The following is an 11,691-nucleotide window of genomic DNA, read 5'->3' on the forward strand; positions in this document are numbered from 1 at the left end:
ATGTATTTATATTCTAACCAAAGCAGCAATGAGTATGATTTTAAAAAACCCCAAACATTAGGCCAAGGGTAGTGGAGAAAATTGCAGAAATGGTTTTGATGTCACGTACACTCAATAGGAATTCTCGAGGTCTTCAGAAGAACTGGGAACCATTGCAACAGTGAGTGTTATGTCCTGAAGACAAGGAGATGAAAACCAGTTTAAAAAGAAAAAGTAAAAGGAAACAAAAAATGAACTACCATAATGCAGTCCTGTGAACATGCTGTGCATCTCCTGAATGCCTTTGATTCCTCTTCAGTAAGCAGGAGCCTTGATTCAGCAAAAGATTTCAAGCTCTTCAATGCAAAATTACTTAATGCATAAATGTTTCCTGGGTATTGAGTCAATCATATAGTTAAAATGGGATATGAATGACCTTGTTGGATCAATATCTAGAAAGTACAGATATTCAACAGCTCCGTGTCAAGTCCCTAATGCTCAGAAAATTCAGTCCCACACTTTGCAATTTCATGAAATTTTAATATATGAAAATAGTATTGTTTATTTGTCAAAGTTTGCAAAAAATAAAGTGCAAACACTTTAAGTTTTCTTTACAAGTGAAGCAACAAAGACATTATAATTTATATAATTTTTTATAACAACAAGAAAGGGATTAGTATTCTTAAATTAATTTTAATTTGGAGGTTTGCAAGTACTTGGCAATAAAGTTTGATTTTCTTCCTAGCTTTTCTTTTACAGCAGGGATAAATAAAGCTTTTTAATAAATTATAGCAGGCTTGTCCTTCACAATAGATCCATTTTCCAATTCACAGAAAAGCGAGTCTTCTATCCAGCAATGCATAACTAAGCAAAACTTAGCTGAAGCCCATTGAGCACATTCGGTTCCCAAAGCACAGTGACATAAATGATTAACTTCCACAGACACACGGAATGCTGTAAGGTATTCTGAGGCAAAAGACCTTTAATGCACAGAAGTCATGACCATGACTTCAGCTGTGCAAAAACCTTCTGCTTCTATAAAACAAAGATGGATATTTCATACTTTCCCAAGACTTTTCTTAATGAAATATCCCACTAACTTCTGCGGTCTTTGCTGATACTCCACAAGTACATCATGTGAGCTACTAATCTGGTCTCCTTCAAGCCGATTCAGAAGAGTGACACACACTACGGCAGCTAGAAATTGAAAGACAGCATTAGTTAGGAATGACATTCTGGCACTTCTACAGTCCAAAAGCATAAACATTTGAACAAACAGCTAGAAGATTAGAAATATGAGAGAAAACAAACCCCCAAAAAAGGATGCACAGTACCGTAAGATGCTAGGGGACTAGCGTGCTGTGGATGATATAAAAAAAGTTACAAACAGTTTAAGACAACTGATCGCTACCATAAAGCAAGAGCTCTCAGGCAGCTGCAGATGCTTGTTGTTATATCATGATTCTTACATTTTTCTGGATAGGAATTATATTTCACGAGTACCCAGGACGTGACTGGTAGGAAGTGACTAGAGACACTGTTCTAGTAGATACAGTTACAGCCCTCCACTATCCACCTTAACCCCAACTCAAATCCCTGTGCTGTAGATGCCATCCCTCGGGAACCAGCAGATGAGCTGCTTCGACATTCATGGATGGGGAGCACTGCAAGTACATGAGGATCTCATGGATCATCTCAGGCTCATCTGCTGCCTTTTGGTAATCAGAGCCCCAAAGGTTAAACCCCTCCTTTCACTCAAGCTGAGCTCTACCATCACTCTTCTGTATCTGGGGTTTCTGCTAGTGACAATTTGCAGAGCACAAGACGTAATACCTGTTACAGACCTACAAGGTAGAGACAGCAAAAAGGACCAGGCTCCCTAATGGCTCGGTGATAGCATGGGTTGGGTTTTTAATCACTCTCAAGTCAGTAAGAACTGAGGATGCTTGATATAACTGTTGGCTTTTTTGCTAATTTTTCTTCACCTCATCCTCCTGGAATTTAAGGAAGTTTGAGAAACATCGGTGTGTTGAATTGGCAAATTCCTTGCCACGGAAAGTGAGAGACTATAGTTAACATGGTAGGTGGAAAGGCACTGTATTACATTATTTGTAATTGCTTTTTTTTTTCTAATCTTTACTGAAAATTAGTTAGCTTGTGTAAAAAAATTAAAAACTCATTTTAGGATTAGGAATGGTTTAGTCAGGATGCTACTAAAAATCTTCAACTCTTTAAGAATTAAGGCCATAAGTCTACACAAAATACACTTTCAATTTGATATGAAAGTATAGAAAGTGATTATAGTTTTATGTATATGAGAATCGCCTGATTGCTTAAATTAACCAGTTGCTTCCTGTAAACTTCAAAAACTAACTGAAGAAAACAAATTAATGCTATAGGGTAATTAGGTACTTTAATGATTTATGTGCTTGCCATGGGCTGGAATAGCAAATGGCAGCACTAAACTGTAGAAGAACCATGTGAGGAAGTTTGCATAAGTTGTGAATACATATGACACAAATCAAACAATCATAGCAACAAAACTATAACCACAACTGTTTTTTTTAATATGCAGAAGGTATGTTAACACCCCATCGCAGTTTTTACCACAAACCCCCTGCAATGCAAAAAACTTCCTATAGCTTGAATAAAGTGTCTTTAAGTTAGTTTACCTTTGACACCGCTGAGACTGCACATTGCAGCAAATACGGAAGACTCCATCTCTATGTTTCTGACGCCAGAATCATAAGCTTCCTGCAAATATCGCAGTTTCTCTTCTTCATTGTATAAGCAGATTGCGCCATCCAACCTGCCCTGTCCTACAAAGTGATTTTGTAGAAATTTGCAGAGTGATGAAGTCACAGAATAAATTCAGTTTCTAAAACACCCAATTATTGCAGTTTCCCCTATACAGTGTCCAGCTTTTACTACTACTACTCTTTATTTTCACATGCAAGACAAGTAGGACAAAGTGATTCTTAGCTATTGCTAGAGCGTCTACATATTACTTGTATTTTTTATAATGTGAATCACGATAATTTAATTGGTCTTCTCCAGCTTAAATTCTCAAATTCATAAATGGGAAAATGTAAGTAGTAGTTTCCCGCGTGCGCGGCACATGTCAAAATTCAGCAACAAACTTTAAGCTATATGGAAGTGTTGCATTTTTTCTATGTTTAATCATTGTCTAGAAAACCTGCCAGGCTTGAAAATGCTTTCCTGACGCTACCTTAAAAGGATGAACATTTTATTCCTTACAGACTCTCTAAGGTAAGAGATGAAGAGTTTCTTAAGCTAACTAGCTAATACTATTATAATTTTTTGAGAAAATCAGTTTATTCAAATTATTCAAGAGTAACACCTACAGATAAAACAGCAGCAGGTTACGTACAGTAAAGTTAAATTACACAGTGTTTTACTCAGTATCTTTTTGTTTTCAGCAGAAGTACTCCTAAATTAATGCCCTTGAGCCTGTTCTCAGTTTTTGCTGTATGAGTTGAAAACATTCCTGACACGGTTTTTTAGTGTAGCTTGCACCTGTGATGGGTGTCTGAGGAGATACACAAACTGACGGTGTCTGCTTCTGACCAAGCCTGAGCACTATTATGAAGACCATGTGTTCCCTTCTGCATTGCACCCTTTGTCACCTATTCAGTAACATCTAGAGAAAGTAGTATCAGGTGCCATCTACACTCTGTTCTCGCAAGATCTGAAAGATGTTTGTGAATAGGCTTGGGAGATCAGAAAAGCACCTAAATGTCTGTACGTTTATCCAAAGTCAGCCTTGGAGGTTTGCCCCTCCTACGTAGCAGCATTGACACAACTCAGCAAAATATTGTCTTCAGTTGTCTGATCACTGCTTTGCTCAAAATGCGCATGGGAAACAAGTTCCAACACTTCTTTTAGAAAAGATTTACTTTAGATACTTAACCAGTGCAAAAAAAAACAACCCCGAAACAGCCACAGATAATTCTCACTCCTCTAATCCTCTAGGATGCCTCAGTAAGTCACAGACATTTTGTGACAAACATACCTAACTGACAAGTACGTGAAAAGTGTATAGTAGACTATATGTATTTCAGAGGATCTGTTAGAGCTGGGGGAAATAAGCCTCCACAAAATTAAAAGTTCAGTACAGCAAACTGCTAAGCACAATGCTTGATTTTACGTATATGAACAATAGGTTAATTACGACTGACAAGACAGCTCAAGTAGGGAATGTGTTCTGTTCAGTGAACTGGACCTTAATGTTAAAATACTATTCAATATTTATCTACTGCGGCTTACCAATACACTTCTGTTAGTCTGTCGCCAGCCTTACCTTCATAGAAATCCAAAGTGCACATAGTGTTTCCAATGACTGTATTGAATTGACTGATTTCTTGACTGCACTGCATCAGTTCCTTAGCCAGCTCTTCATCTAGGTTTGTACTGCGAATCACCGTCTTTCCCAGAATAACCTGTTCAAACTGAGGTTTGAAGGTGGCATCTACAGACTGCCTAGTTATAACTACTGAGCCTGGCTCCAGACCTGCAGTAAAGAGAAATAGATATAGCTTCACAATGTAGTTAATGCTTTGTTTCCACACACACAAAACGTACATCTTGACCCAATCCTGCTTCTTTAAAAGGTGGCAATTTTGCCCCTGAATTCACCAAGAGAATTTTTTTGTGCAGGCCTAGCCACTTCAATTTATTATTACAAATAATTTCTGAAAGAACAAAATTTTTCCTTTTTCACTATATATTCTTTCTTATCTCATACTTTTCATACAGGACAGGAATGTCCTTCTCCTCACGTTGTCAGATCTCTTAAGTGCATCTTCTCTATCCAGAGGCAAATATCGCCCTTTCTTTCAAAATTACGGAAGCAAAATGATTCATCTCCTGCGGAAAACTGTTCTGACCATCAATCACTTACTTGCAGAGAGATGCTCTACTCTCCTACAAAGATGCTTTGGTTTGAAGAAAAAAAGAAAACAAGAGGAGAAATACCTATTCCACCCGAGGTGCCAATGCGAATAATGGTTATGTTGGAACACTTGGCATGATGCAACAGTTTGATCAGCTCGTGCAACATGATTGAAATAGAAGGAATGCCCATACCGTGCTGAAATGAAAGCAGAAATTCATATTTGACATTCACATAGACAATGCAAAATATATACGGAAGAAGGAGATAGAAAATATCTCCTTCCTGATATTTTTCCAAATGTCACCTAACTCACTCCCACAAAATCCCTAACCTATGGCCTACTGAAAGGCTACTTCAGGTAAACAGAAAGACTCCCACTGGCTTTGGTAGACTATGGATGAAGTACAGTATTTCTAAAAATCATTAATTATAAAATATTTACGTTCTCAAAAGTATAAGCAGTGTCCTTTGCTAATAGTTGACAAAAGCACTTCATCACAGAACTTTTCTTAAAGACAAGAAAAACCCCACTCTGATTTTTTACCAACCTGAAGTGCTAGTGAATAGTTAAGCTAAATTTTTTCAAAACACATTGTGGTTTAGTCACAAAGTTCAGCAAATGTAAGTCCACCTTAACTTGCATGATAATGTGATAATTACAACTCAAAAGAAAGGGTGCAGAATGATACTACAGTTATGCAATTGCAATTGAAGTATGTAATCATATCTACAAATTAAAGGTATGAAGTTTTAAAATGCATACATGAGTTGGCAGCACAAGTCCCATGGAATGCTACTCTTAAGCTGTGTTAGCACATTTGACAATGCCGCTGCAGATGCTTAGCTCTGGATGTGATACAGCCATTTTTTCCAATACCCCACATGCATCAAGCCACCTTTTTTCCCCATTAGTCAGGGGACAGAACGGGGATGAGGCAACAATAAGTCTGCTCAAAAAATTTATAAGGCCATTCCTGCAACACCTCAGTGGTACACTGAGGAAAAAGGAGGCAAGAAAGGAACGAAGGTCTCAGAGATTTGCCCTCTTACAAGAAAGGGCTAAAAAGGAATTCTTGATTAGCTGACTGCACTATTTTGAGCATGGCTGATACAAACTTAAAAACCTGACTCCGTCTATTAAGTGTTTAAAAGAAACGTACATTCATATTTTCTACTTTGAACAGCATCTTTGAACTGCGTCCCATATCTGATTAAGTGAGGTACTTACACTGACTGACAAAACAGGTCCCACTTTGTACATTGCGTAACGGTCAGTTCCCACACAGATGTTAGGGTAGTCACAACCAGGGCCCCCAAGCCCCAGTTCTTCAGCTATGTAGGCGATAAAAGCTTTCATCCGTGAAGGACTTCCTCCAACACATACAAACTGGGGTGGACAGTATTCAACAAAACAAAATCAATTGCACGATTCAGTATATCAAAGAACATGCAAAGATCAATGTGAGGACGCAAACACCTTCAGCTAAGACAAAGCTATTCCCAGATGTGGTTCTTTGCATAATCGTTCTAAAAGGCCATGAAGAAAAATTATGGAAAAAACCCCAACCTTCTATATAGAACTCAAATGCCTTCATCCTGTCTAAACTTGGCTTGAAGGCCCCGCAAAAGGGAGTTCTACCTGAACAGAGACTGCAGCATTTGCCTTTTTACTGGCTGAAAAGAGACAGTCAGAAACAATCATCCCCAGTTTTGCTTGATATTGAAAGTGACAAGAACCCACGAAATCTTATCCCCTTTCCATTCATTCCTCAATTGGTGGTATGCCGACACATTTATTTTGAAGACAGCTACACTTCCACCTTCTGCAGAAAAGCTTAGGCTTACTGAATGAAATGAAGCGTCTTACCTTTACGTCTCCAAACAACGCTGGAAAATCATGGGTACCAGTCCCAAGAGCAAAATGGTACAGGATGTCTTCTTTCATTTTCTCCAGGTGAGGGTTGCAGAGATGGATAAAATTCTCTCTGCCAGGACAGCAGCATTGTGAAACATAGAAAGTATATACAAACGTCTACACTGAACAGATGCTAATTTTGCAAAGTCAAGCAGTAAAAGTTAGGAAATGCCAAACCTAAGTATGCCTGCACTACCTTATTTTGGTTCCTCATGCATTACGTTAAGGAAATCCTAAATTTCATGACCACCTTACATCTCGTAATAAATCACATATCATATTTAACATTCCATTCATTGCACATGAATGTGTGAATGAAATAGCTGAAGAAAAGCCCAGATGGTAGGATGCATTTGCAACCGTGCGACCTTCATCTTAAGCAATATTAAAGCTGTGAACCAGGGTGGGTCTTTATGGTGAGCAGAACAATGGGAGCAGGACCAGGGAATATTCAGTAGACCACCTTACTACATAGACAATCTATAGCAAAGCCGAAAAACAAACCTGACCTCTGTGTTTTGACTGACCCTCCTAGCCACCTGAGAGGGGTGGGAAGATTTGGGCTTTACAGACAGACCCAAAGGGGATTTCTGGCAATTTGGCTCACTGTAACTCCCTGTCATCCAGCCAGGGGGAAAAAACTCCACGGCATAAGACTGGTAACAAGAGTACAGAGGATCTGAAATAGAAGAGGAAAGAGGCAAATGGAAATCTGAAGCAAAGAGAAAACCAGGGAAGAGAAAAAAAAAAAAAAGGCAAGAAAAAGTGAAAGAGAAGAAGAGGTAAAAAGAATTCACTTCCTCTTAAGTTGATTCCTGTAAGGAAGTGATACAGCTTAAAAAAAAAAAAAAAAAATCTTTCTGAAGAACCAGGAAATGACGAGGCAAGGAGGGAAAACTGAACTACTTAGCATGTGGGACCGCCTTCATGGAAAATTTGGTGGTGGACTAACTACGCAAGCTGAATGATTCATAAAACGTCTGCCTTCTGTGCTTGATGTTTTAAGTTCAGTTGAAACAGGTAGGAAAGACTAGTGAATAATCACAAGCTTAAGCAAAATACCGGCCAATACTTCAAAGTAGTTTCTGAGAGATGAAATCAAGCAATAAATATCTTCCAGACACAAGATGACTTAATAGCTTAATGAAGGCTCACTGCAGTCACAGCATGGCTCAACAAATTCAAACTGCTTTGTCAGAGGAGACAAACAAAAGAGTTTGCCTGGAGTTTATGCAAAAAATTGTTAAGACTTTGCAGGAACAACTCTGAAGCCTAAACATAGGCATTTAGCGCTATTTTAGATGTTTTAGGTTATCTTATCTGTCTTCTAATGCCTCTCCAGAAAGGCAGTGCTTTTCTGTAGGTCCTATGTCTTATCTGTCGATCCTGTGCAGGATGTATTTGTTACCTTAAGAAGCCTAAAGTGGCCTAGATGCCCAGACTGAGGTCATCAAACTGTTCCTCGGAAAGCAAAGAAAACAGTTACAACCCCAATATTCTGACAATTGTTTCTGTTCTTGAAATTCTCTCTCCAATGTCACTAACTATCCAGCAGCAGCTGCACAAAGAAAGAGGTATCATCCCAATCCACCCTATTTGCCCCTGTCCACCTTCAGCAACTGAAAAAGCAGCCCAACAAAGCGGGTGGTTCGTTCGTCCCTTCAGTAGTAATTCCTTTCCATCTCCCACATGCCCCATTTGCCTCTCCTCATACAAATCCTGCCTGAGGGAGAACCAAAGGCTTTGGTTCCCTTTGTTCTTCCCTCCGAGAGACCTGTTTGACTCCGGGAGAAATAGAGAGCAGGTTTATGGCTCTTCAGAAAGGTGCAGGCAGCCCAGGAGTTTGCCAGCTCACATGAGCAGAATTCCCAGGTTGCCTCCTCCGAATTATTCCTGTTCGGTTTTGTGGGACTCTTTACCCATATTTCATGGGTCACTCACTAATGCAGATCAAATAGCTGGCTGTGCTGATGTTTATTGGAATGGCTTTTACATACAAATAGGACATGATTTGAAATCACTTTACAATTTGTTCTCAGGCAAGCCAAAAATATTTCCTTCTTTATGAGAATACCAGCAATAAAAGCTTCTCTCCAGGAAATAAACTGGGAAAAGGTGAGGCCTCTATTAAAAGTACAGGGAAATTCATGTGGTATGTGCCAACACCACTGTCCTCAGGCCTGGCCAAAATACAGTTTCCTTCCTCAGCAGTCACTGTCTTTCACCTCTTTCATCTCATACCCTACCAGCAACACTCTTCAGCCCACCGCCTCACTGCAGCTAGGGGGCCGTTACTAACTTGTACTGTTATCTGCCCGTCCGGATGTAATTGCAGACTTGGACCCTGGGGTAAAATGGGCAATTGAAGTAAGCATATTACTATGTGTACATAGGACCAATGCCATGGATTTACAGTAAAGGCAAAGTTTGCCTGATAAAAATCTTTGGCCTCTAACCCTAAGGAGCAGACAACTTATTCCCCTCTCACTGTTGTAAAGCACCTACAACTTCTGGGCGTTTAAACAAAACATAAATATCTGAAGACTAAACACGCATGTATAGTTTTACTAAAATAAGCTTAAAGTAAGGATTAGAGAAGCAGACTGAAATATTTGTTCAAACTCTTGAAGCAGGTCGGTCTGGCCATACGCAGCAACCAAAGTCAACATTTCAACAGCTCACTGGATTAAAAAAAATAAATAAAAACATCACCTATGCTTGGAAAAATTCACTGCCGTGATAAATGAAAATGGCTAGCCAGAAAAGCCCTCTGCATAGGTCTGGTTAAAGCAGATAAAGACTCCATTTGTCAAAACAGCTTCTACTAGATACTTGATGTTATAATCAATATTTGTATCATAAACTTCATCTTAAACTAAATAAGCGTGTTATGAGTTTGGGGAGGAAGGTAAGTGTAAACTTGGACGAGATAATTCATTTCTGAATCTTACTTTGAAGACTGTTCATCATCAGTTTTCTTCTCATCTGAGACACCAGGAGCCATGTATGCTTATACCTAGAATTATATTAAAAAAATTAGATATAAGTGCATCAGAATAGTCCCATCCATAAAGCTAGTATCATGAACAGTGATAGAAACCTTCTATTGTGACAGATGATACTGTCACACATATTAAACCCCCAAAATAATCCAGCCACACTACAGCTTTTATAACTGTAGCAAAATGAGCATCTCCAATTTTTATGGCCAAGCATCACCACTTTCAAACCACTGAAGCCCAAACTAACCCCTTGCTAACGTAACCCCCATCTCACCGCTACTTCTGTCCCGTGGTATAAGCAACACCTGGCTCACGGGCCAGAGAGGGGTAAGTCTCATAGCTAACTAACTAATCCTCTTTCTTCTGTACCTCCCACGGCGACAGCGGAACCAGCTTTAGCCCCCTTCCACCTCTGGCTCCAGAAGGTCTCCAAAGCCCATCTCTAACCATCATATGCCTGAAAACTGAGTCCAGGAAGCATCTTACTCACAACATCCTCTTCATTAAACTCTTCCTGCTACTAAACCAAACGTGACTCCAAAAAGTCACAGCACTCTAGTTTATCATCCATCTTGAATATCTTTTTTCCTAATCCATTACCCTAACCTATACCAAAAAAATTCCCCTTTCTGCATTCTCCTTTACATTCAAACAGGCAAATGTATCGCTGAGGCTTTGGTGCTGGTACGATGACAGAATTATAATTATAGAATGACTCGTTTGTTATTATTTTCAGAAGTGACTAAGGCTACGTGACAAAGTTGGTATTTTCTGGGAATGCCCTTACAGGAAGTATTGAATAACAAAGTTTTGCTCTACCCTCCCTTACAAAGTGTCTGACAGCACATAGATTGTAGTAGAGACAGGGCTGTAATACTTAAAACCCCCAGGGTTACACTACAAGGAAATAGAAAGAAATCAGTCTTGCAATAGAATTACATGACACATGAATTTTGAAAGAACTGAAGAACCAAACAAAATAAACCTGAAGTCTGCCTGTTAAAAGCCACTGAATAATGGAAATGTATTAAAATTTATAAGGACTACTAGTTTTCTTCATTTAAAATATTAACCTTTATTAAATATAGACCTAAACTTCACCTGTGCTAGATGTACTAAACGCATACTAGAATCTATGTTCAAGGAGGTAAAGTATAAAAGTCACATTTAGAATCAATTACGCATCCTTATGGTCACATGATTAGAGTGAGTTACTACAGGGTATCGCTATTATACCATGTATGTTATGGGAAAAATGAGCAATTTTTTCCAAGAAAACTACAGTGCCGTGAGTCCTAATAAGGAGGAGTTTGAAGATAAGAAGAAGAAACAGCAAAGTGATTTTTATGTACCTAGACGATAAATGGCTGCAAGCAAACCGAGGATATTCGTTCAGCTGCTGTTCACAGTATTAAGCAACCAAGCGATTTTTAACAGTGTTCTTGGTTCTGTGATCCCCTAAGGAACGATGTATTTCAAAAAAACGAGAACGAAGTTCTGACAGTCCAAAGGTCCGAATACCCTCTCCAGCGGCGCCCAGCAGGAGATGCCTTGGCAGGAACAGAAGAAAGGGGCAAGCATAAAGCAGTTTTCCCATGGCAGACCCTTCCGGCAATCAGGTAGCAGCTGACGGGCAGCCAATTAATATAAAGCCACAAAATTCTCACGCTGTCTAAACAAACGGAAATTTGTATAGCCACGTCAAAAGTTTCAGCAGCCTGCCTCAGCCAAAGTTAAAATTGATGTTCAAGAATAATGTGCTCACAGCAGGACTCAGCTCAAGAAAGGACACGGCCCACTTTAATGTGCGTGCAAATCCTCTGACCAACGTTTTAAAACAACGCAGAATCCATTATCATTACTCTCTCTCTTCCTTTTTT

General features: G+C 39.2%; 1 protein-coding gene across 1 annotated transcript; it reads right to left on the reverse strand.

Annotated features, from left to right (window-relative positions):
* Positions 1–544: 544 nt before the first annotated feature.
* Positions 545–9,827, reverse strand: UPP1 (uridine phosphorylase 1). Its single transcript, XM_009330470.1, has 7 exons — positions 9,761–9,827; positions 6,762–6,879; positions 6,123–6,281; positions 4,975–5,089; positions 4,301–4,510; positions 2,652–2,798; positions 545–1,176 (listed from the first exon to the last, which is right to left on the reverse strand). Exons 1-7 carry the CDS (start codon positions 9,811–9,813, stop codon positions 1,037–1,039), a joined length of 942 nt encoding a protein of 313 aa, XP_009328745.1. The 5' UTR covers positions 9,814–9,827; the 3' UTR covers positions 545–1,036.
* Positions 9,828–11,691: the final 1,864 nt, after the last annotated feature.

Source organism: Pygoscelis adeliae, unplaced genomic scaffold, assembly GCF_000699105.1.
Source record: "Pygoscelis adeliae isolate BGI_AS28 unplaced genomic scaffold, ASM69910v1 Scaffold78, whole genome shotgun sequence".
Classification (NCBI taxonomy): Eukaryota; Metazoa; Chordata; class Aves; order Sphenisciformes; family Spheniscidae; genus Pygoscelis; species Pygoscelis adeliae.